The 25,188-nt window shown below is 50.0% G+C and overlaps 2 protein-coding genes across 4 annotated transcripts in view; both read left to right on the top strand.

The window, feature by feature from the left end:
* SPG7 (SPG7 matrix AAA peptidase subunit, paraplegin) overlaps positions 1–17,105 on the top strand; it is a 42,799-nt gene extending 25,694 nt beyond the window's left edge. For all 3 annotated transcript variants that reach the window (XM_063110550.1, XM_063110551.1, XM_063110549.1), the window contains exons 10-17: positions 5,457–5,581; positions 6,932–7,034; positions 8,295–8,405; positions 10,466–10,581; positions 12,675–12,831; positions 13,492–13,658; positions 14,269–14,346; positions 16,268–17,105. In XM_063110550.1, the coding sequence (XP_062966620.1) occupies positions 5,457–5,581; positions 6,932–7,034; positions 8,295–8,405; positions 10,466–10,581; positions 12,675–12,831; positions 13,492–13,658; positions 14,269–14,346; positions 16,268–16,465 (1,055 nt within the window). In that variant the 3' untranslated portion in view covers positions 16,466–17,105. The remainder of the gene's footprint in view (positions 1–5,456; positions 5,582–6,931; positions 7,035–8,294; positions 8,406–10,465; positions 10,582–12,674; positions 12,832–13,491; positions 13,659–14,268; positions 14,347–16,267) is intronic.
* Positions 17,106–21,743: 4,638 nt separating this feature from the next.
* Positions 21,744–23,724, top strand: RPL13 (ribosomal protein L13). Its single transcript, XM_063110545.1, has 5 exons — positions 21,744–21,831; positions 22,105–22,356; positions 22,537–22,710; positions 23,294–23,350; positions 23,531–23,724. The coding sequence occupies exons 2-5, from the start codon at positions 22,111–22,113 to the stop codon at positions 23,687–23,689; spliced, it is 636 nt and encodes a 211-aa protein (XP_062966615.1). The 5' UTR covers positions 21,744–21,831; positions 22,105–22,110; the 3' UTR covers positions 23,690–23,724.
* Positions 23,725–25,188: the final 1,464 nt, after the last annotated feature.

Below are 25,188 nucleotides of genomic sequence, written 5' to 3'. Positions count from 1 at the left end.
CCTTGCGGGTGAGGAGACTGACTTCTGTGGCTTTTACTTAACTGAACACATAGGGTCACTTGAAGACAGACCACCTTTTTGGGTAGACTTGAGCCTTCCAGGAAGCATTTATTGGATAATATCTTCCTCTGAGCCAGACTTTTCTATTCTATCATAAAAATAGCTGCTTCCATACCAGGACCCGCTCATGCCTGAAGACCCGCTGACTGAAGGCCTCTTGTTGAATTGGGCCAGCACCAAACAAGTCCCTTTGTGCAGAGTCACAGTTGTGCCTTCTAAGCACTTCAGAGTCCTCTGAGACAAGCGCCTCAGTTGCTTCCTTGGGAAATACGGTTTCTGTTCATTGGAGGGCGGGGGGTGGAGCACATGCCATGCCGGTCATGGGAAAAACTCACCAAAGAAAAGGGAAATCCCAGTCTTGTGGTTGGGCCTCAGCACAGTGGTATCAACCACCTACGGGACCTGCAGACCCATGTAGGATGGGCCTTGGTCAGGACACTCTCTGCCCTTGCCCAGTCGCCTGTCCACAGTCGCCTGTCCACAGTTGGACCAGCAGAAGGAAGGCTGTGTGCTGGAGTGTCCTCCTGTGATGAGCATCCCGGTCCAAGTTCCTGTGTCAAGTTCCTGTATTAGAAAACCATAACTGGGGAGTATGAACTCTGATTTTGCACGGAAGTCATAAGCAAGTCCCAACAGTTTATGTGGGCTTTTCTTAGGTACTGTTTTCCCATGGGAGCCAAGCAGACTAGCCCTGACCTGCAGCTGCTTAGCCAGTCATGACATAGCCTGCTTTAAAAATGTTATGCTGTGGGCTGGCCCGTGGCTCACTTGGGAGAGTGTGGTGCTGACAACACCAAGGCCACGGGTTCAGATCCCTGTATAGGGGTGGCCGGTTGGCTCACTTGAGAGAGCTTGGTGCTGACAACACCAAGTCAAGGGTTAAGATCCTCTTACTGGTCATCTTTAAAAAAAAAAAAAAAAAATGCTGTGACTCTTCTTTTTTTAAAAAAAATTTAATTTATGGTAAAGAAAGCAATACACAGCCTGTTCTTGGTGGTGTTTGCTGTGGGCTCCTTCGTGTCCAGCAGCTCTGGGTGGGAGTGCTGAGCAAGGGCCTGGGATACAGGTCCTGGTGTCCGTGTGACATCCCGCCCCTGTCATCATGGCAGCAGTGGATGTCTGGAGCACAGCTGTGTCCTGGAAGCCTTTGGATTGCCAGATTTCTTCTCACATGAGTCCTACCAGGTGGGTAGGTGGCCACTAACAGAGGAGGAGATTGAGGCACAGATGCTGGGATGAGGTGGGCGATGCCCTCTCAGAGAGCTCATTAGGTGTCACTGCCATCGCTGCCCAGGGCAGACTGTGGGCCAACGCCCCAGGTGACTCCATAGTGTGGCCAGGCCTGAGGCACTTAGGCCGCTCTGGTGGTTTTCAGATTGTGTCCTCCAGACCAGCAGCATCAGCCTTGCTGGGAGCATGTCAGAGACGGCTTCCTGGCCGCATCCCAGACTTGGGGTCAGAAGTGCACCTCTGGTGGGGGCAGCTGCTCTAGGTGGGGGTTTGCTGCTGTCCTGGGGCCTGGCACAGTGAGAAGTGGCTGCAGAGCACCCACACCCTCCACCCACCTGCAGGCAGAGGCGGCCCCTGTCCTACTCCTTGTCAAGTCCTGCTTGTCAGTCATGATAAGAAAAAATTAGAAAACCCTGGACGAGACTCTCCAGGGCCTGAGGGAGCATGTGGCAGTGTGCTGTCATTCCAACCTGAAGAGCCTCTGGAGCACCTGCTCATGGCCAGGGTGGGGAAGCCACTGCCCCTGCCCTCTGTCCTCTCAGGTGGTGTATGTGGTGTGAGGTTTTTACTGCCAGGTAGAAAGTCTCAGGCCCTGGGGGATCAGGGGCAAGGTCTGGCTTCATCTGCAGCTCTACCTCGCCTCAAATGGGCCACTGCTGGCGTCCTTCACATGCACATGTGATGGGAGAGAAGGGCAGGGCTCTGATCCGGAATGTCTCCAGACACCGTCACATGTCCCCTGGCAAGATGAGGACCTCTGCTTCACAGGAGTGCTAGCTGCTCTTGCCTCCGGGGCACTCATCCAGGACAGGACTTTTGGAGGTGAGGCTGCACACAGCTGGTCTCATTCATCCTCAGGAGGAATTGGCCTGCCTATTCGCTGGCTGCTGCCTTAGGCACCAGGGGTGGTAGACTAGCAGTCCTCACTCTCCATGAGGGCCGACCTAGCCCTGGACACTGACACTGTTGTGCAGAGGCTGGGAAGATGCCATGGGACCACAGGAGAACTTGAGAATTGTGGGCTTTTTTCTAAGTGGGTAGTTTTTTTTACTGTTGAGTTTTGAATGTTTCCTATATATTCTGGACACTAATCCTTTGTCAGGTGTGTGGTTTGCAAATACTTTCTCTCGCTCTGCATTTTGTCTTTTCATCCTCTTAACAGGGTCTTGAGCAAAAGTGATTGATTTTCATGAGGTCCAGTGTATAAATTTTTGCTTTTTGGGTCTTGCTTTTGGTGTGAGGTCCAAGAGCTCTTTGTGGATTCCTAGGTCCTGAAAATTTTCTCCTGGAGTTTCTTATAGAAGTTTTACATTTAAATTTATGATCTGTTTGAGTCAGTTTTTGTGTAGAGTGTGAGGTTTTGGTCAAGGTTCATGTTTTTGCTTGTGGATGTCCAGCTGCTCCAGCACCATTGGTTAAAACACTGCCTGCCAAGTTGTGCCTGTGCTGTTGTTGGTGCTGAGCTGGGTGTGTTTGTGCCTTTGTTTCTGGGTGCTCTGGTCTGCTCTGTTGGTCTGTGTGTCTGTCTCTCCTCATTCTCTTGATCGCTGTGACTGTGTCAGGAGGGTGATTCTCCCACTGTATTCTTCTGTATCAGAATTGTTTTAGCTCTTCTACTTCCTTTGTCTTTCGTATAATTTTTAGAATAAGTTTGTCTGTATCTACCAAAAAATCTTGCTAAGATTTTTGACGGGAACACCGCTGGTAGGAGAGCTGGGATGGAACATGGCAACCACACCAAATGCTGATGTGCATGTGAAGAACCTGGCCTTGGCATTGCCGGTGGGGCATGCAGTGGCACAGCCTCTCTGGGAGGCAGTTTGGTAGTTTCTTTAAAAACTAAACACACATTTACTGTATGACACAGTGTCCACTCTCCTGAGTGCTTGTCCCAGAGAAGTAAAAACATAAGTCTCCACAAAACACTGCATACCAGTGGTCACTTAGTGCAGTAGCTGAAACGGGAGCCATGGGGTGTCCTTTAGTGGGTGAACAGTGAAACCTGGTACGTTGTGTTCTACCTGCAACAGCTCAGATAGATCTCTAAGGAGTTATGCTGAGTGAAAAAAGCCAGTCTCAAGAGGTTACATGTTGTGTGGTTCCATGTATCTGACAAGTGGAAAGTGACAGAGCTCTAGAGACGAAGGACAGTATGTAGCTGTCAGGGGTTGGGAAAGGCCCGGAATGGAGGAGGTGAGGTCCTCATGATGAGCAGTTACAGACCTCGATGGAGGTGTTGGTTCCGTGAGTCTGCACGTGAGAGATTGTGTAGAACTGTGGCACACGCACAAGCACACAGATGAGTGCATGTGAGACTGTTGAGGTCTGAACAGGCTGTGGTGTTTCCAGCCTCGGTTTCCTGGTTTTGACATTGCACCACGGTTGGTTACCGTGTGGCTGTGGGGTCAAATGGGTGCAAGGACTTCTCTGTGCTATTCTTGCAATTTGCTGTGCATCTGTAACTGTGTCAACATTCAGAGCTTATCTACTTATTTTGTTTTTGATGGCTGGCTGGTACAGGGAAAAATCGAAGTTTAAAAAACAGAACACGAGATCTGGCCCTAGGAAGCCCACATCCTATAGTCCACCTGTCCCTCTGTCCATAGAGCACAGGGCCGCAGAGAGCAGGCGCAGGAGTGAGCAGATGCCCTGCGGCTGGCGCCGTGAAGGCAGCGCTGCTGCCCTGCCGGTGCTCACCAGTGCTGCATGCCTTGTTGCTGCTCTTGTCACTTTTCATGCTTGTTCACTGTTCGCAGAACCCGAGAGCTCTCTATTCACAGCCACGGCCTCTGGGAGGATGGTGTTCAGAAGAGTGAGCAACAAGCCCTGGCAGGTCTTGAGTCCCCCTACCCCTGCCTCTTATTTTCTATGTTGAGAGCTTAACTTTTCCAAAAACTGAAGTGTAAACAAGTGGAACAGAGAGGTCAAAGTCGACTCTCGTGCTCTGGGGTGGGGCAGGTGGTGCTCCTCTGCGCACTCCCCTCTTAGAACGCTTCTGGGGCTGCACAGTCTCCGCACCCATTCTAATGTGTGCAGCTGGGGAAAACGAAGTTGCAACTCTGTAAAGTTTCTTTGAAATTCTGGAGGGATTTGCTAGGAGTGGGTGGTTTGGACGACAGCCGCCGTCCTGGTGACCACTTCCCAGTAGAGCTCAGGGAGGTGGGCCCCCCCCCCCCGAGTGTCCAGCTTCGCTGTCCTGAGAGTGTGGCCTTGATTAGGACGGTCTCCTGGGAAATGCGAATCCGGCATGTTCAGGGCTTAATTCTCTAATATTTTTTAAAATTTCATTTTTGTTAAAGGACTCTGTAGGTAGTTTGAAATTGTCGGTGTCAATTTATTAGGAATTTCTTAAATTAACGAAAGATGGGTCATAGCATCTTTTCTTTTTAAACTTTGTATTATGGAACTTTTCAAACATCCCCAAGAGCAGAGACACAGCCAGCGAGCCCTCCCATGCCAGCCCAGCGCCCTTCCTATTCCTTAGTATTTTAAAGCATACCCATCGTTTTGAATCTTTTATGCTCTAATGTGTTTCTTTACATTCAGAGAAATACCACAGTATCATTGTAACACTTAAATTAAAAAGTCTTTAGTAGCATTTAATATCCAGTTGGGTTCATATTTCCCTGGTTACTTCATAAATGCCTTTTTGCAGTTGATCTATTCAAATGAGGGTCCAGTCAAGGTTCACACACATCAAGAATTAGTGATGGTTTCTGAACTCACTTTTAAATTCTTTGGTGAGAGACCGTGGGCCTAAAACCCAGGGTCTGAGACCAGGTGTTAAAGAGAAAGCTTTACAATGTCATAGCAGTAGTGGCAGTCATGCACAGTGGTGGGTGCTGAGGAGCAGCTCCCTGGGGTGGCCTGTGGAGTCTGAGGAAGGCCTCAGGCAGGTCAGCCTCTGCAGATGGCCTGGGGAGGCTGCGGCTGTTCTTAGTTGCTAGGACAGGCAAATTCTTGTTCTTCGTGGTGATGTTGGCTAGAAGCTGGCAGGGAAGGTTGTCAGTCTGCTGCTCCTCGTTCAGAAAGACGGGGGTGTTCCTTTCTTGTTGAGCCTTGGGATCTCTTCCCCTCCCGTGTCCTGAAAGGGGAACCTGTAGAGAAAGGCTGTTGTGTTGGAGACTCCCACCCTAAAGGCCACCATGTCTGCTCTGTCCCCTCAGGAATGGGCACCACAGACCATGTCATCGTCCTGGCGGCCACTAATCGAGCTGACATTCTGGACAGCGCTCTGTTGAGGCCGGGCCGGCTAGACCGGCACGTTTTCATTGATCTTCCCACACTGCAGGTCAGAACCGTGGGCCAGTCAGCCTTTCACAGCACTGCACAGCGTGGGCTAGGGACATGCTTGCCAGGGCCATGTTCTCCTCTCTGCGTTGCTTGTGCCACCTCATGTCCTAAAGGTCTCATGTGGCTGTGGTGTGAAATCTGCTGCCCCTGGATGCCAGGGCCAGACTCAGCCATCCCCTCCCTCACCGCCTGTCCACTTTGGCTGCCTTGCTGTCTTCTCTCAGTTCTTCTTCTTTTTTTTTTTTTAAAAGAAGACCGGTAAGGGGATCTTAACCCTTGACTTGGTATTGTCAGCACCATGCTCACCCAGTGAGCAAACCGGCCATCCCTATATAGGATCCGAACCCGTGGCCTTGGTGTTATCAGCACCACACTCTCCCAAGTGAGCCACAGGCCGGCCCTTCCTCTCAGTTCTGCAGCCTGTTTTTGTTTATTCTTTAACATTTACTTTATTCTTTAACATTTATTCTTTACTTTATTCTTAAACATTTGGGGTTGAATATACTGGTCTGGGTTAAGTTTTATAGGAAATTATCTGAAACCAGTTCCAGGAAGGAAAAACAGGGATTCCATTCTTTGTGCACGGTGTCTCTCTTTCCCCTCTGAAGCTCTGTGGAGAGCCTCAGATTTCCATACTAACTCCCTCAAATTCCCAGTTTTAGAAGCGCAAACTGCACTGCTGCCCTGGAAGCTGATGGGATCTAATGTCTTAGCAACCTGGGCTCCTCCCCTGCCACTCGCCTCCATCTCAGGCCTCTGGTTGCATGTTGTACCTCCTGGTCAAAGGGCCTTCCTTGTGGCCCTGAGGGGCAGGAATTCAGCATGCAGTGTGTGCCGGGGGAGAGTTTGGAGAGCTGGTTATTGTTATCACCGATGCAGTTCCTGGGTGGTCTGGCTCTACGCTGAGGTGGAGAGTAGAAAAGGGACAGAGGGGAAGCCCCTTTTTCTAAGACCACTGCTTTGGGGGGGGGTGCGGCTGGCTGTCTTTTTTGATGACATAAGAAACATTTCACATCAGGATCTAGAGCATACAGTACGTGTGGGAGTCAAAAGTCTCAGAAAGTAAATCCTACTATGTGCAATGTGCTACATTCTCTGTTCTGTTAACTTTTTTTTCTTTTCAATTTTAAAATTCTGCTTGCAGCCCTTTAAATTGGTTTCCCAAACCATGGTTTGTGAGTGGTGACAAAGACTGATTTAAAAGCCAGCAATTGCTATGAGCCTCCCGAGGGGGTCTGTCCCCAGGGTGGACGGGTGGGGCATGTCCTCATTTCCTGCAGACATGCACTTGTGCCTGCAGTGTTAGTGGTGTGAGCCCAGCCTTGCGTCTTCCACCCGTTTCTGGCAGGAGAGGCGGGAGATCTTTGAGCAGCACCTGAAGAGCCTGAAGCTGACCCAGGCTAGCAGCTTTTACTCACAGCGTCTGGCGGAGCTGACGCCCGGGTTCAGTGGTAAGTCCTCAATCTGCAGCCTGGGCAGCACTGCATGGGTGAGGGCGGGGGTCTCACCTGGACACATTGGCATCAGCACCTCCTGTGAGTGGGGCACCGCCCCTTCTCTGGGGCCTATGGGTCAGTACATGCCTGAGTGGGAGGAGGCTGCATGTGGGGCAGCTAAAGGTCAGAACAGCAGAGACACAGCTTTTTCCTCCCAGTTGACTACCTGGATAGCAGTGGTGATGTCTGCATCCCTAGCAGTGTCCCACGTGGTGGTCTAGGTGGTTCTGCCTTCAGGGCATCATGGTCGTTCATGGCCTTTCTAGTTCAGCCAAGTGTCTCACTGCCCTGAACCAGGTGCTTGCCTGCTGGGCCCCCAATCCCCACCCCCACCGCGGTGTCAGAGTTGAGTGGAAACAGCATCATGAATCAAGAGTTCCTTCTGTATGGTTCTCATTTCAAAGGTTAACATAGGGCCAGCCAGTTGGCTCAGTTGGTTAGAGCACAGCCTTATAACACTAAAGTCATGGGTTTGGATCCCCATGCCAGCCAGCTGCAAAAGAAAACCAAAAAAAACCCCACAAAAGTTAATGTAAATAAAAATGCATTTTATAAATAATTTCATCTTTTTTGTTTTTTATTTTTCCTTCATTATATCATTTTAAATGATATTATAATATCACTTTTTCCCTTTTGATTATTTTTTATGGTCTTTAACTAGAATCTTATGGACACAAGATCTTCTCTGTTGTTGCCCACATGGAGTATTAGGTGGGAAACAGGATGACAGATGGAAGTGTGCTGGTCACAGTCCTGTGGTGGGCCATTACTGTGCAGCGAGTACAGAGTAGGGAGCCTGGGGGATGTTGGAGTGGCCGTAACCAGTGCTCCTTTGTCTCTTCTGCAAAGTGGCCTCAGTCTCACACCTTGCGAGTGACTGTTTGCCCTGGCACTGCATGGTCCTCAGCAGTCCCCACCCCTTCTTTCCCTCTTTCTGCAGGTTTGCCCTTGGTCACTTCTCTTCTTTTTCCTCTTTGTTATTCCTTGAGAGCCCCCCTTCCTTCCCTTTCCTCTTCCTCCTCTTTGTTTTTTTTTTTTTTTTTTTTTTTGGTGGCTGGCTTGCTGGGGGAACCGAACCCTGAGACCATGGCGTTAAGATACTGCACTCTAACCAACTGAGCCGACCGGCCAGTCCCTTCTTCCTTCTTCTTAAGCACTGGTAGAGCAACGCGCCCACTCATGCCCCTACCCAAGACCCCTCGTTTGTGTTGACAGGCGCAGACATTGCTAACATCTGTAACGAGGCTGCGCTGCACGCTGCACGGGAGGGGCACACGTCCGTCCACACGTTCAACTTTGAGTATGCCGTGGAGCGCGTCATTGCTGGTATGAGGGTCATGCACCTTTGCTGAGGCCTGTGATCTTAGCAAGGCTTCAACCCCAGAAGCACCATGATGGAGCCCAATCCCACCAAAAATAAAATTTAGAGATGAGGTAGATGGAACCAAATCCAGGCTTGGATGTCATAGTAAATAGCAGGGAAATTGTTGGACAGGAGGGGAATACATAAAGTATTTCAGTTTTTGATGTCAGATCTTTACAGTATAACTTAGTTTAAAATACTGCACATTTACCTAAGAACAGACATACTCTTCAAATATAAAAATACCTTGCAACCCAAGTGTGACAGAGCTCGGCCTGTCAGCCATCGTGTGGTGGCTGAGGAGCGATGCCATCAGGACAGGGGCCTCATCTCTGAGGCCAGGACGCTGGCTGCATTTCAGGTAGGTAGCAGCTGCCACCGCCCAAGAACGTGAGGGGTGTCTGTGCCTTCAGCTTTTAGCCTGGCAGAGAGCTTCCTTGTGACCTCCTCTCTGCTAAAGCTCATGGCCTTATCATTAATGGGAGTGAGAGATGAGCTTTGGCAGTGGGGAAATGGGGATGCTTTCTAGAAGTGCTTAACCGTGGCTGCTCAGAGTGGGGTCCATGCCTGTTTTGAGGAGAGCAGGACTGAAACTGAGAGTAAGATCTAGAAACCTCTAGAGCCCCATAGTGGCAATATCCAAACGTGATTAGCACATCCCCCTCATTGACTGGAGTTCAGACCAGTAGTGTCAAGTCCGAGGCAGGTTGAACATTTTAAAAAGGGAGCTGGTCCTTGACACAGATGTTTGAGAAGCGCAGAGCGTCCCTCGTAAGCAAGCCCTGCAGGAAGTGCGTTTCTGTCGCTCTCAGTTTGAGTTAATATCTGGAACTCATGCCACCTAGTTTCCCAGGGCTGCAGCACAGGAAAGTAGCTGTCTCCGAAGGACAGACAGGTGGCCACCGTGCCTGGAGCAAAACCCTCTGCATTTTCTGCACGGCAGCCAAGAGGATAGAGAGGACTGAAGTTGCCTTGCAATTTACTAAAAATTTGTTTTTGTATAAGCCATTTATTTTTATATGGAAATTGATAAGCTTTTGGTAATACAGTAGTATCAAAGCAGGAAAGGTTGAGTGGGAACTGCAGGCCCGTTAAAGAAAATACTAACAGGACACTGTCTGTGTGTGTGCTTGGGGCATGTACTCTGTCCTCATTCCAAGCATGGACATCCTTTGTTGGTCCTTGTTAGAAATGCACTAGTTTGTGTTCAGGTAAAGCCCATCTGTAAGCCTTGTAGTCTCATGCACATACACTCCTACAGTCACTCTGGTTGAAGTATTCATCTGATACAGATGATGTGTCTTAGAATTTATAATCTTACAGTTAATGGTGGTAAAGGATTCTAGTAGCATGGAAATACTCTGAACCTAGGGCTTATTTAAGTTGCATAAAATGGAAATGTGAAGATGTTTGGAAATTTTGAGATAGTGAATGAAACCTCACCAGTAATTTGAACACAGGAAATTTACTATAAAGTGTCGTCTCCGAGGTAGGAGGTGGTCAGCTAGTCAAGGGTTGCATGAGAACTGTCAGGTAATAGTGGTTGTAGCTGCCACCTCCAGGTCTGAGGGGCACAGGGAACAGGGAACCTAGAGCTCAGAGGAAACCCCCTGCTAATCCTGTCAGTGACAAAATCAGAAGCCAGCCATCCCTGACCCCCATGCACAGCTCCTTTCCTGCAGGCCCACCCAGTGGGGCAGGGAGGGTACTTGTTGGAAGGGTTATGCTTTTTCATAAAGGCTGCAGGAGCTATTCTGATGATTCCAGCATTTATAGAAGAAAAAAATATGACCTCCTCCAACTTCTCTCCTACCTAAAGGTTTTCCTTTTGAATTGGGATGTGAGGAGTGGAGTTGTGGGTGAGAGTTTGGGGCAGGGCTGCAGGAGGGGAGCATGCAGAGAGGGCTCGCTCGGTCAACGAGAGGGGGAAACCAGTGCCAGGGCCGGACAGAGCCCAGCAGCCACCCAGTGCATGTGTGCCTGCGTATGTGCATCTCAGTGCTGATTCTTGGCATTCTTACAGGGACTGCCAAAAAGAGCAAGATCCTGTCAAAGGAGGAGCAGAAGGTGGTTGCGTTTCATGAATCGGGCCATGCCTTGGTTGGTTGGCTGCTGGAGCACACCGAGGCTGTGATGAAGGTGGGTCTCGGGCAGGCCCTGCACAAAGCTGACTTTGGAAATACTGCGTTTGTGCTTTGTGAAAGCAAACAGCCAGCAGCGGTCATGGTCCAGGGAATGGGGTGGGAGGTGACTGTGCCTGAACAATAGGTGGAAACTGGGATGTGGAGGCAGGAGTGGGTCATGTTTGAGCTGCGGCTTCAGTCACCAGGCGTGACACGACTCAGGCCTCACCGTCCTCATCTGCCCTCAGTTTTGGGACTAAAAATTGCATGCTGTCAGTTCTAAGATGACTCCCGATGTTGAAAAGCAGTGACTTGAATACAGATTTTAAAAATACTACTCTTCTAGACAGTTGTGAACTTGATGAAAGTTTATTCCCATCAGATGGTCATATTATAGATAGCTTCCAAAAAATGCGTGAACCCGTGACCAGGAGATCCAAGTGACTATTGAGGAAGATGTAACCGCACTGTGGGTGCCCAGCCTCTAAGCTGAGGGCATGGATTATAGTTGTAGCATGACATGCTCAGAGACAAGTGGTCTAGGGCCACCGCTGTGCCATATGTGTAGGGATGTGGCTTGCAGCCCCCCTGAGAAAGCAGCGGCTGCATCCCACCCTCCCTGCACCCTGCACGGATGCAAACTGCGTAGCTCATGGCCAGCTTGGTGTGCCAGTGTTTAGTGTCTGCAGCTGTTTTTCAAAGGCGTTAGTTGTAGCAAGTAGATCGTTAGTGTGGTTATGTTTGAAAACGGTTCTTTTCTCTATTCTTGTAAGAGGGTTGAGGGCTAGTGTTTGTGACAGAGTGCATGCTGCTCTTACATGCGTGCATTCAGTGTCTTGGGGTGTGATCAGCAGTCACTAGGGGATCGAGGCCAAGCCCAGCGGAGAGGTGAGGGGACCCTCATCTTGGGTGTCACATTTATGGGTCACATTATGTCAGTAATGAGATAAATAATATTTTAACACAATTATCTCAAAAATAATCAAAATTAATCAGAAAACCCATGATGAACAGAATATCAAAAAAAAATTTTTTTTTTTTTTTTGGTCTTTTTCATGACCGGTACTCAGCCAGTGAGTGCACCGGCCATTCCTATATAGGATCCGAACCCGCGGCGGGAGCATCGCCGCGCTCCCAGTGCCGCACTCTCCCGAGTGCGCCATGGGCTCGGCCCAGAATATCAAAATTTTAAATTTCATGTTGCTCTCAGAATTTTTACTTTATATGATTATTTAAAGTCATATAATCTAGTCATAATGAAAAACATCTCCCGGAACAGATTGTGTGTTAATGATTTGGTTGTTATTGTGATTATCACCATAACAGTCATTATAACCTTGTAATGGCAATTTAGTTTTAGATTTTATTTTATTTTATTTATTTATTTTTTAAAAAGATGACTGGTAAGGGGATCTTAACCCTTGTCTTGCTGTTGTCAGTACCACGCTCACCCAGTGAGCAACCGGCCATCCCTATATGGAATCCGAACCCATGGCCTTGGTGTTACCAGCACCACACTCTCCCGAGTGAACCACGGGCCAGCCCCTAGTTTTAGATTTTAAATTAAGCTTCCTCTTGGGATTCTCAGGACACACTGATATGCTCCTCTCACAGCTGTGGCAGTCAGAAACAGCAGCTGGGCAGCAGGGGACCTGCTCCCTCCCCGTCCTTCTCCGTTCCTAGTGCACCAGTTTCTTCTTGCTCTGTTAGAATGATACATCCCCTTCTCACGCATCTGGTGTTGGGCGAAGGCAAGGACAGCCTCTTTTTTCTTGTGCCTCCTGGGTTTCCCACTGCTGCATGAGCACGCAGTGGCAGGGGGCAGTGCAGCTGCTTGGCGTCTGTGAGGAGGCCCTGTCTCTACATCCTGCACACATGGTAACATAGGAGGAAGGCACACCCCGACAGCATGTGAGCAGGTGCCCTCAGTTAGAAACCCCCTTGTGCTCCTATGGGCTGGTTGTCTTTAGTGTTAGGATTCTACTTTGTTACAAGATTGAGACAGCTCAGATTTGCGACCCTCTGATGACATTTATCTTATACTGTCCCCACCCTCCTCCTTAAAGCCGCATCCTGCCTTGCTGACTGGGCCATCTTGACATTCTGCAGGTCTCCATAGCGCCACGGACAAACGCTGCACTGGGCTTTGCCCAGATGCTCCCGAGAGATCAGCACCTCTTTACCCAAGAGCAGCTGTTTGAGCGGATGTGTATGGCCCTGGGCGGCCGTGCGTCAGAGGCCATCTCCTTCAACAAGGTCACTTCTGGTGAGCAGCGGCCCCCGTAGGACCTGGACTTACACTTGTCACTTCTGTTCCAATGTGTGTGAAAGGGCGAATCCGATGGAAGAATTTAAATAGTGTGATGCAGATGTTCTTTTGAGTTTCACTAAGTGTTTTTTAAAGATGAGCTGTGGTCAAAGGACATTTAGAAGTAAGCGAGACTTTTAAGTAATATAACCGTATAAAAGTTTCACACATATGCAGACTGTAAATGCATTTGAATGGTGAACTGTTGGTGGTGGCTACACAAAGTGAGTAAAGTTGAAGCCATGTCACTGTGTCATGCTGCTCCTTTAGTGGGATGTCCAGAGAGGAGGAGAAGGGTCCCTGCTTGATCGAGGGACATCACATTCAATGTCGACAGGCTTGTTAGAACTGCCACAAAGTGAGCCTAGACATGCATCCCAAGTAGCTGATCTTTAAACAAAAGAGCACTTCTTAAAGTGTTAAAACTCTCTCTTAAGGAGCAGTAGTAACAAGGTGCACATGTCCCCATTGTTTGGCCCTGCAGTGGAGGTTCTCAGGGATGGAGTGGACAGGAAGCGAGATTCTGGCCTGTGGGCTCTGACCAGCGCACCTGGGGCCTGGTGCTCCTTTGCACATGTGGTCCTGAGGATGTCCTCCCTTCTTGACCCCACACTCCAGGGGCACAGGATGACCTGAGGAAGGTCACCCGCGTGGCCTACTCCATGGTGAAGCAGTTTGGGATGGCACCCAGCATTGGGCCCATCTCCTTCCCCGAGGCACAGGAGGGCCTTCTGGGCATCGGACGGCGCCCCTTCAGCCAGGGTCTCCAGCAGATAATGGACCACGTGAGTCTGTGCAGCCTACTGCCTTCCTCCTGCCCACATAGACGGGCGTGTCCAGGTCTGCCACACAAGAGCCACCTGTTCCCTCAGAACAGGCTATCCTGGTTGAGCATGTGGCTGCAGACCCGGTATGGGTTTTCCCTCCTGGCCTGTGTTGTGGCTCTTCTTGTCGAGTATTTTTTCTTGGCTGAGGGCCTAGATTGCTCTTAATGAGATTGTGGATGTGAATCTGGGAAGAATATCAGATACATGCACTGAATGGTAGAGCCAGTGCACAGTCCCTGCAGCCTGCAGCCTGGGCTAGGATGGTATCCAGGCATGTGCTTGTAAGGCAGTGCAGGTATGGCAGAGGGTAGCCAGGGCCTGCCACAGTTGCTGCCTACAGGGTGTGAGTGGCTGGTGGGCAGGTGTCCTCAACCGGGGCATTCCTGGGACTGGGTGTGGGGGCGGGAGACTGCTGGAAGTTGAGTCCTTTTCATCATGAGAAGTGACGGACCGTGTTCCCGAAGCTGTGTTTCTTCCTGTGTTGTGGGAACCAGGCTGTAGTTGATGAGTTTGTAAATAGCAGTCCACTGTCCTTGCTTATGACCCGTCTGTTCCCTTTCCTCTGCAGGAAGCAAAGCTGCTGGTGGCCAAGGCCTACAGACACACTGAGAAGGTGCTGCAAGACAACCTAGATAAGCTGCAGGCGGTGAGGCTCTGGGAGGCTGGGATCCACTGTTGCTGTGCTGACACAGCTGCCCACATCCTCCACTGCTGCATGAAGTGTACACAGAGTGTAGAACGCAGCACAGCCAGTATGAACTCCACCCAGCTCAAGTGAAATCTTACCTTTTCCTTGCTTTTTATTATGAACATGTCAAGCCAGTTCCTCCAAAGTAGAGAGAAGAACGTAGAGCCCTCTCATACCCATTACCCAGCGTTAGCTGTTATCAGCGTTTTGTCAATTTTGTTTAATCTTTTTCCAACCCTTAAGCTTTTTTCCTGAAAAATTTTTAAAAAATCAATTTTGAGGGCCGGCCTGTGGCTCATTTGGGAGAGTGTGGTGCTGACAACATCAATTCTCAAGGGTTAAGATCCCCTTACCAGTCATCTTTAAAAAAAATAAAAATAAAAATAAATTTTGGGGCTGACTGATTAACTCAGTTGGTTAGATCGAGTTGGATATGGTCCCAATAACACTGAGGTCCAGAGTTTGATCCGTGTCAGTCAGCTGTCCGTCCCCCCAAAAATAAATAATTTTTAAAATTTTAGGTTAATTTCAGATTACAGAAGAGTTGTAAATGTGGAGCAGAGACTTCTCTTACCCCCGCATGCAATTCCCTCAAGTTAGCGCCTGTCATTAGTAGAGTGCATTTTCGCAACGTGATGAACCAGCTTTATCAAATTATGATCACCTGAATTCCCCACTGTATTTAGATTTCCTCAGTTTCCCCTCATGTCCTTTTTCTGTCTCAGGATCTCATCTAGGATCCATCATGACATTAGCTGTTACATCTCCTTGGGCTTTGAGTTGACCTTGGCAATTTTGAGGAGGATTGGTCAGGTGTTTTGTAGAATGTCCCTCAGTTGGGATTGTCTGGTGTTTTTCTTACAAGGAGAGTGGGTGGTGGGTTTTTGGGAGGACAGCCCCCGGGTTGGAGTTCCTTTCATGTTGCTTGGTTCTGATAACTGCTGCCCAGGATGCAGTAGAGGTGGGTGGTGCTGGGCCATGTGTGAACAGATGGATGGTTGTTTCTCCAGCCTGCTCTGTTTCATTAAAGTGGGGCGACTGCTGCCAGGTATGTGTTTTGGGGCCCCCTGACCAGCATGGGCAGCGCTGGGTCTCAGGCTGAGCCAGCATCTGCCTTGTTGTTAACAAATGCTGCCCTGAAGCACAGAAGGGTGGGGGCAAGGCCGCAGGCTGGGGGAGTCCCACTGACTGCAGAGCAGTGTCCCCTGACTTCTGTTTGACTGTGAGCTACTTGCAGTGGCGGTGGGTCCCAGTACTGCCAGAGCAGCCAGAGGAGGAAATGTTTGTCTCTCGTGGTATAGCCACAGATACATCGCCCCAGTTTCAGGGATTACCATTTTGTTTAGAAAATGTAGAAGAGTTTTGCCTTAACAGCAATCAGTCGGATGCAGCTGTGGACACATTCTTTTGTCATTAGGGCCGAGCCATGATAGAGGTGGCACTGATGACACAGGGCGCTCAGGATACATTTTAAATGTTTTCCAGGGTCATGTCTAGAATGGCAGAAACCCCCTCCCCAGGTTGTGAGCTCCCCAGCCTCCCAGCTCAGCATTAGTGCCCGCTCCCTAGATTTGCATCAGGAGGCTCTGCATTCACTCCTCGCGTGCACACACACCTCATTTGGGGGAGGAAATCGCAGCCTCCAGAAGTAAGCAGAGATATTGAAGGGAAGTAGGAAAATTCCTGAGGCTGGCAGCTGGAAAGTCCCTTCCAGGGTTGAGACAGGGAGCAATTCTTCTCTGCTCATGATGCCATGGTGCCTCTGCCTCCCTGGGACACAGAGACACTCTGTTAACTGCATCCCTGTCTCAGATGCCTGCTCTCAAAGGCTATGGTCTGTGTCTGTCAGGGATTCACACTGCCCCACTTGTTCCTGCAGCTGGCGAATGCCCTGCTGGAGAAGGAAGTGATCAACTATGAGGACATCGAGGCCCTCATTGGCCCCCCACCCCATGGGCCTAAGAAGATGATGGCACCACAGAGGTGGCCTGATGCCCAGCGGGAGAAGCAAGACTCTGTGGAGGAGGAGGTGGCTCAGCAGCCTCCGCTTCAAGAAGAGCCCTCGTGGCCCAAGTAGTTGGAATTCCCTGGCTGTTCGTGCAGGTGGCCCAGGAGGTGAAGTTTTACTTAGCTCGGAGTTTCTTTGCAACTGAGATCTGCACCTCCTTTTTTAGCCCTTGATGGTCTCTGCCGAAGGGCTTCTGGGGTCTACGTACTGATCTCCTATACGTGATTAGTAAATTTCTTTGCGGAGATGACTGACTGGACTTTGCATTTGTGTATCATTTTCCCCTATGGGGAAGGCTGTCAGTGCTTGTTATGAGCATGCTTGTAATGGTTTTCATGCTCCCAGGCTTACAGACACTGTCGTGACTGCGTGTGGCCCTGTTGATCCAGCGGCAGCACAGCAGTCAGACTGAACAGTCCCCTGTTCATGCCTGAAGCTTGTGCACGGCCTGTCCCCGTTTTTGTGGCCCCCTCAGAATGCTAACAGGACCTGAGCCAGCTGTCCTGGTCCTCACTGGTTCTCTCATTGTGCTCACTCATCAACGGGGCACAGTGTTGGAACCAGGCTCCGGGCTCTAGAGGATTCAGACACCGCCACCTCCCACTGTATGGTCCTTTGGGGTCTGGTCATGCTGCGTGGGGGACACCATGGTTTTTAATGCCCTGATAATTTTTGTGATATTTTACTAATAAATTCTGTGGATGGAGAATCTCCATTTGTATTGAGTGGCCAGCTGTAATTGAGAGGGGCCAGAGGGTTTGTCCTGGATCACAGGATCTTGTATTTTCAGTTTAAAACTTGAGCCATGCAATAACTAAGTGGAAAACTCCTTCTGTAGGACTCTGGGGCCTACACCACATAGGGCAGAGGGCCCAGGATGCTCCACAGTGGACTGGGCTCTTCACGCCTTGGATGTGTGACATGTGCTCACCTACGCATACCTCCTGCTGCTGCCTCCATCCTCCCTGTGTGGTGACATCTGGATGGTTCTGTGGTTGCTCCGAGAAAGTGCCTGCTGTGCAGTACATGGGCAGATGGGGTGTGGCTAGGGCCTGAGCGTGGGCAGCTCTGAAAACACTGAGTGTTTTGAGAGGACTCTTTGGCCTTCGTCCCGCTTCTCCAAGTTCATTACCAGAGATCATCATGGAGTTGGGAGGTTTTTGTCTGGTGCATCATCCGTAATTGTTGTGAAGTGGACATGGCCAAGCTTGTCCTGCTTATACTTCACCCACTGAAATGGCCTGTGTCTGTTTGCCCTTTGGAGCAGCATTTGCTGAGTGCCAGTGTGATGAGGGGCCACAGCACAGTTAAGGGGGTGTCTTGACCATCTACTTGGCTTCCCAGCGCTCTCTAGCATGGGTGGACTCAGTGGCCACCCAGTGAGGGAAAGTCACTTTGATTCTGTGATTTATAGAAGTAAGTTGTTCAGATATTGGCCCCTCTGATTGGTCATTGGTCATCTGCTACGTACCTCATTTGTACTTGACAAAGACACTGGGGTTTATATGAACTCTTCTCTCATGCTGAAACCACATTGCTCCCCACACCTCCTTTAAGATCCTGGGGGTGAAGGGGCTTCAGCAATAGCATGTGGTCCCCTGGAGCAGCTGGACTGCCCTGGACAATCTGTGTGGCCAACGCTGGAATAGCTGAGGAGCCAGGCTTAGTCCTGAGCCTCCATCCTCCGACCAGCAGAGTGGGCACAGAGCAGCCTGATTGTTCCTTCTGCGATCCTACCTTCATCTAGTTTGGTGTGTGAGGTCCCCTTGTGGAGACAAGCACATGTTCTTTAAGAAGGTAGGAATATTTAACACAATCACAGAAAGCCCCAGAAAATCTTTAAAGAATATTGAAAGAAAAAAACTTACAAGTAAAAGTCATAACACGATTTATCTTCCACTCTGTGCTCATAAAGAAACATGTTTGACAAAGATAATGACACACTGTCAGTTTTTCACTGACATCAGCATGTCTCGTATTAGAGGCACTTTTGACTTAGCCAAAGTCTGATTTATGTGTAGGCCACGAGTTTGGAAGCTGAATAGCCAGATGGGTTTTTGTCCTGTGCCATTATCTTGTCCTCAATTTTAGTTATTAGGCTGCTGCTTTTCCTGATTCAAACATCAGCCCATACTTAGATGACAGACATTGTTACTATGCTAATTTTTGCAAGATGCTATAAGGACATAATTTTTTTATTTTTAGTAAAATGCTATAAAATCACTTTGCTGCTATGATATTAATAAAAAATAATCAAGATTGTGTGTCTGAAAGGGTTCCAGATGCTGAAAGACAAGGAAGCAGTTATTGACTATCTTAGGTTGGATTTTGTTTTGAAGACACCAAGATCCTGGGAGGTGCTTTCAGGAAGCACCAGCAGGGGTTGGAGGAGGCAGGGAAGGGGAGGTCATTGCAGGTACAGGTTTGGAATGAGTGGTTTTGGAATGTTTGGGTTACTGCTGTAATTGGAGTTCATTCCTGCAAGAGAACTCGGGGAGCCTGTGCAGAGCATCCCCCTTCCCCTCCAGGGGTGTTTATCCAGGAATCCCTGGCCCTCCTAGGTTGAGTGCTGTTTCCAGGGGTATTAACAAGCCTTTTCAGTGGCCCTTGCAGGCCCAAACCTGGGACAAAAGTTCCTAGGCAGAGTTGTGTCTGAAGTTTTGTGTCCAGGGGGACACGGACTGTCCCTATAGCTAAAGGTTTTTAAAACCCTTGGACAAGCCAAGTCTTTGTATCAGAAACACTCCTGCATAACTGTTCACTTCAGTCTTTTCCAGTGGGAAAGCTGAGCATGTTTTCAGCAGAATTTCATATCAGAACTTTTTTACCTTCCTATCTCACTTCTCATAGAAAGTAGGGGAGGAATGTTCAAGCTTGGAAAAGTTGGATTCTGTGTCTGTTTTGCTTATGTGCAGCAGAGCAAAGTCTTCACATTACAACTTTACTTCCTTCCAGTTAACTGGATTTGGAGCAGTATTTCCAATTTCAGACCTCTGGCCCCCAGGGCAGCATCTTAATTAAGAGCAGCTGGAACTTAGGTGAAGGTGTGAGTTAGGACAGATGGTGCCGTATGAGTCTGCAGGTCTGTCCAGAAAGAGAAATTGGTGCCAGAGATGAGAATGTCTTTAAGATTAGAAAGCTGAGCCCTGAGGTGTTAGAACCAACCAGCATCACTCGTTCACCAAATTCAGTATCCTGTGGTCTTAGCACAGTTCATCCTTCCAGCAGTCTTCCTGTTTCACAGATGGGAAAAGTTCAAATAACTTGCCCAAAGTCTCAAAATTAGTACAGAGGTAGAACCCAAGACAGCTCCACAGCCCATATTCTTACTGACTTGTGGACCATTAACCTCCCAAGTAACTTGTCTGTTTGTGAAAAATGGCAGACTAGAGAGATTTTAAAAAACTTCACAGATGGATACCACTCTCGAGTTTACTCCAAAGTGCTTTCATTTACACCCTTGTATTTATAAACAACTGTGCAGCAAACAGGGCTGTATTACCCTCGTTTTATATGGAGCACATGTCCACAAAGTGGTAGATTTGGGAGTTTGTCTATTTATTTTTGGTGCCTGGCCAGTACAGGAATCGAACCCGGGACCTTGGTGTCATCAGCAACACACTAACCAATGATAAGAGACCAGGAAAGGAGAATAAAAAGTGATTCTATTTTTTGGAACTTAATTGACTTGTTTTCTTCTAATCCAATAAGCTGACCCTTCATTAGAATTTACTGCTTGATAAAGACTCTTTTCTAGGAAGTGTGTTATCACCAAGAAACTGGTTGTGTAGAAAAGCACAGGTGACATTGTTTAGAGAAATCTTGGGAAGACAAGTTGTGTCAACCTGTGAAACACATGAAAATTACTTGCAAATTGAATAGCCTGGATTAGAGCAGCTATGAGTATTGTAAAAGGCTTGAGAAATGATTTTCTCAACCCAAGGGTGTCTCAGTGAGGCAAAAAAACTATCACTAACCCATTTATTCAGTGCAAGACACAGGCTTCCAAATTTCTCATTTGGAGTCATGGAATTCTTAAAATGTGGATTAAGTTTTACCAGGAGGAAGCTTGGTGATTGGGGTGAGGGTGGGAAAGAAATGCTTTTGGGATGTAAACGTTTACAGATAGCAGTAGAGTGATGGCGACTTCCCAGACTTGTCCTGGAGAACAGGAGGTGAATCAGGCACAGGACATGGATGTATGCCCTGGCTATTTAATGTGGTTTGGTTTTGTTGTGATGATGCTTGTCTCAGTGATCGCAGAGAAGTTACCTAATCCCTCGGCCAAGGTTCCTCATTTGGAAAGGCCAGTAGTAGCTCCTACCTCACTTGCTGGTTGTGCAGATTAAACATGAAAATGCACGTGTAGTACTGAATGTCCAGCTTACAGAAAACACGCCATAAATGTTCATTTTGTGTAAAGAAAGAAGCATAAATGTTCTAACCGGATGGGGGGTATGAGAAACGTCTTCATTTGTGCAAGGCCAAAGAATGGACATGGAGACATGAGGTAGACTAAGCGAAACTTTACGCTGGTTTTGCAAGATCGTGTCTGTTGGGCAGGCACAACCAAAACGGTGACCGCAAGCAATTTATTCCCTAGTGCGCAAGTCCCTCCCCCAGTTCCTCATTGGCTGAGTACTACGGGGTGAACAATCTTCCCAGATGTCGCCTAAATTTCATTATTTATAAGGCATCTATTGTCCTCTTCCCTCTGGCAGAAAGGGACAGGTTCAAGACAAGCCCGTGAAAAAGGCACGCCAGAAGTCCTGAGGAGGAAGAAGAACCAAGAAATAAAAAGAACAAAGGGCTGGTGTCCAGCCACCATCTTGAGAAGTCATTTTTGGAAAAGTGTACTTTCTGGGGTTGTCACTAAGCAACTTAAGCTAGGTAAGCAACTTTTGTTAAGCTATTGTTGAAAATGAATCACTTAGGCTATTTTCTTATGGGGGGGAGGGGGGAACAAACGCTGGAGAGGAGGACCAAGGTTTTAGAAGGCGCTAATTTGCATTTCACTGAAGCTTCTCCGCCTTTGCGCCGCTAACGTGCCGTGTCCCAGGAACGCACAAACAGCAAAATTCCCAGAACCCTAACGAAGAGTTCACGGAATCCAAGCCGCCCCTGTCTTCCTTCAGCATCAGGATGTCCGCACCGCCTCCCGGGCCGGCGCAGAGGCTGCAGCGCCGGGGTGGCTCCGAAAGCACAAGAGAATCAATCGTCGAGCGACAGGACCAGCCTGCACTGCGGAGCCCCAGGCGGCGCCATGTCTGCCCCGGTCGCGCGAGGGTGCCTGGGAGAACGCAGCTTGGACGTCACTTCCTCCTTTCCTGGCTCCGATTGGTCAGAACGCCCGGCGCTTCTGGTTGGTCTCGCCCGCTACATCCCAGTCTGCCTTGCGACGGCGCTTCCTTTCCGTTCGGTTCTCCGCCGAGCAGGTGTGGGCGCTAGGGGCGAGCGTTTGGCCCCCATCGGGCTCCATCCGCCGCCATCGGCTCCGTGCTGCTGTCGGCGCGGCCGCGGGGGTCCCTGCGGCCCAAGCCGGGGCCTCTTCTCAGTCGGAGACGGCGTCTGGCTGGGACCCAGGCTCTGGGCGCGGCGGGCGGGCGGGCCGAGGGGACGTGGGCGGCGGGGTGCAGGGGACCGAGGGCGTGCGGGCCGGGGTCGAGGGTGCCTCGGCCTGACCCGCCCCTCACGCGCTGCCCCCGCAGGCAGCCATGGCGCCCAGCCGCAACGGCACGATCCTCAAGCCGCACTTCCACAAGGACTGGCAGCGGCGCGTGGCCACCTGGTTCAACCAGCCGGCGCGGAAGACCCGCAGGCGCAAGGCCCGGCAGGCCAAGGCGCGCCGCCTCGCCCCGCGCCCCGCCTCGGGGCCCGTGCGGCCGGCTGTGCGCTGCCCCTCGGTGCGCTACCACACGCGGTCGCGCGCCGGCCGAGGCTTCAGCCTGGAAGAGCTGAGGGTGAGCGCGGCAGGGCCGGGCGGGGCCGGGCAGGGCGGCGGGCGCGCGGCTCGGCGGGTGATGACTGTCTCCGGAATCGCTGCACCGCGCTGATGAGAGCACGCGAACCCCCGTCTGACCGCTGAGCGCGCGCCCGCGGCCCGCCACCACCCGGTCTCACCCGCGTCTGCTCCGCGGCAGGTGGCCGGCATCCACAAGAAGTTGGCCCGGACCATCGGCATCTCCGTGGATCCGAGGCGGCGGAACAAGTCCACCGAGTCCCTGCAGGCCAACGTGCAGCGGCTGAAGGAGTACCGCTCCAGGCTCATCCTCTTCCCCAGGAAGCCCTCGGCCCCCAAGAAGGGCGACAGCTCGGTGAGTGCCGGGCGTGGGGCAGGAGGGTGCGGGGAGGGGTCTCTGAGGGCGGAGAAAACATGGCCATCGCGTGTAGGTGGTAGGACTGACGCAGTAGGTCCCCGGGAGGGCCGCGGTTCGCTGCTGCTGCTCTCAGCAGCCGTCATGTGCTGTTCTGTGGTCGTGGAGAAAGCTTTTTGACTTGGAGCCAGACTTCATCCGTTGAAAGCATTTCTACCTTTGGAACGCTGGATATCCTAAACGACTTTTAGAGAAATCTTGTAGAAGAAGGTTAAGAGTGTCCATCGGGATCTGCTGCTTGTGAGTCGAATCAGGGGACGTATTTGCTCAACCACATTCCTGTCTCACACGTAGGTGGTTCTTGTGGGACAAGGTGAGCTTCCACTTGTCTTTGTTTTGTCAATTAGAAAGAACAGTAGTTCAATAAGAACATGGAGGCTGACAACACTATAGGGTCAGGTACTGGTTCCGCCTCCAAGAGCACAGGACACAGGAACAGGTGTGGGGCACCTCGTTAGTGGATGGGAAATGTGGAGTCCTCAGGACATTGGAGCTGAACCCACTTGATTATCTTCTCTAACAGGCTGAAGAACTCAAATTGGCCACCCAGTTGACGGGACCAGTAATGCCCATACGGAACGTAAGTCCATGTGTGGTTTGCTCAAGTTCGCTGGCAGCCTCAGTGTGAAGCTTTTCAGCAGTTCTTGGGTAGCATGCCCTGCTCTCCTTTGAAATCCTGTGGGTTCTGCTGACATGGCTGTGGGCCGTGCCTTGGTGGCTCATTGGTGCAGCTGGACTTGACCCTTGTCTTCTCTCTCAGGTCTACAAGAAGGAGAAAGCCAGAGTTATCACCGAGGAGGAGAAGAACTTCAAGGCATTTGCCAGTCTTCGCATGGCCCGCGCTAACGCCCGGCTCTTTGGCATCCGGGCAAAAAGGGCCAAGGAAGCTGCAGAACAGGATGTGGAAAAGAAAAAATAAAGCCCTGTTGTGGACTTTGAATAAGTCAGTAGTAAGGCTGGGTCTCCATGTGGTTTCTCTGGTGGAAGCAACAGGATTGGCCTGTGGGCCTTGACTTGCTGGTAGGAGATTGCAAAGGGTGGGGAGGCTTTCTTGAAAGGCAGCCCAGAGCCTGGGTTATATCTGATGTTCTGTGTTTTAGTGCTATTAGTTATTCGATTAATCATTGATTTAATAATTGTTTGAGTTGCTTTTTGTCACCAGAGTAATTTCAAGTTATTTTAGCATGTCAGGACTTGGGGTGGTCCCACGAGCCTTGCATGAATCTGACAACTTTGACTTGCATCCTGACCCTTCCTGGGCCTGTCTGCATCAGCTGTGCTATGCAGCAACACCCAGGCCCTGTAGAGGGCTGGCCTCTGGCTGTCCCAAAAACGTTCTGAAGCTGTTTTTCCTACTTCATGGCCAGTTGGCAATCCAGGGTGTCTTCACTGCCTGCCCCTGAGAAAGGCTGGAGCCCGGTGGAGTCTGAATTGTGCCTGCTCTGTGTGCTGAGGGTGACGGGGCCTGGGTTTCTAAATGCCCTGCCTCTGTACAGGTGAACCTGCTGCCCTTGATAGCTGTGGCTATGACAGCCCAAGAATCAGCTTTTGGGGACTGAATCTGTTTTGTGTGTTTCTTGTCTGCCCACACTGGCCTTGGGTCTTTATGAACCTAACGGAACGTTTCCAGCGTAGAAATAGCTGATGATCAGTATCATCCTCGCTATGTTACTCACTGATAACGCAGTATGTGCAGTCTAATGTCTCCTGTCTTGTTTGGAAGCAGATCCTAAATGCTATATTTAATAGATAATTTGGAATTCGGTTGACTACTCTTTTAACATCTAAAATTGAGTTTATAATGTGTTGACTTGCATGTTTGGAAAATATGTCCTATATAAAGGTTAGCTAGGTCGTCCATAAGGTCAGGAGTGAATTTGAGGCTAGGTTTGTGTCTCTGAAAATGTATGTGAAGAAAAAGGATTTTCTTACTTGAGGGTTTGCTCTGGGTTGTTCTATCGGGAGACACTGGCATGTTCTGGATGCCTCCTGGTGGCACTGTTCCCATCTCTGCTTGGCATGTTTCATTGCTATTGCAGAGGTCCCAGGAAGCCTCCTTGGGGAGACAGTTAGGATGACTTAACCAGCAGAAGATTCCTGTGTTTCCAGGAGGGCTGTGGGGCAGGGGCAGACAGTGGGTTCCGGAATGAGGCCTCCATTTCACTGGCATAGATGGTGGCCCAGATCAGTGTCGGCTGTTTCACATCCAGGGGCCATTTGTCCATTTGTTAGGGGCAGTAAGGCTCTCTGCGTTCCGCCCTGGGGAGGGGAGAGCAGGGAAGAAACCGAATCCGTTAGACACCCCTATCCCCCCTTGTGCCACCAGCCGTACCCCACTAGAATAAGGGCCCTTTTGTGCTGTTCCTGGAATAAGCGTGTGAGTGTGGATGAGATTAACACAGATTCTCATGGTTCAGG

The sequence above is a fragment of the Cynocephalus volans genome, chromosome 10 (assembly GCF_027409185.1).
Source record: "Cynocephalus volans isolate mCynVol1 chromosome 10, mCynVol1.pri, whole genome shotgun sequence".
NCBI classification, from domain to species: Eukaryota; Metazoa; Chordata; class Mammalia; order Dermoptera; family Cynocephalidae; genus Cynocephalus; species Cynocephalus volans.
This window is presented reverse-complemented; position numbering and strand designations above follow the sequence as displayed.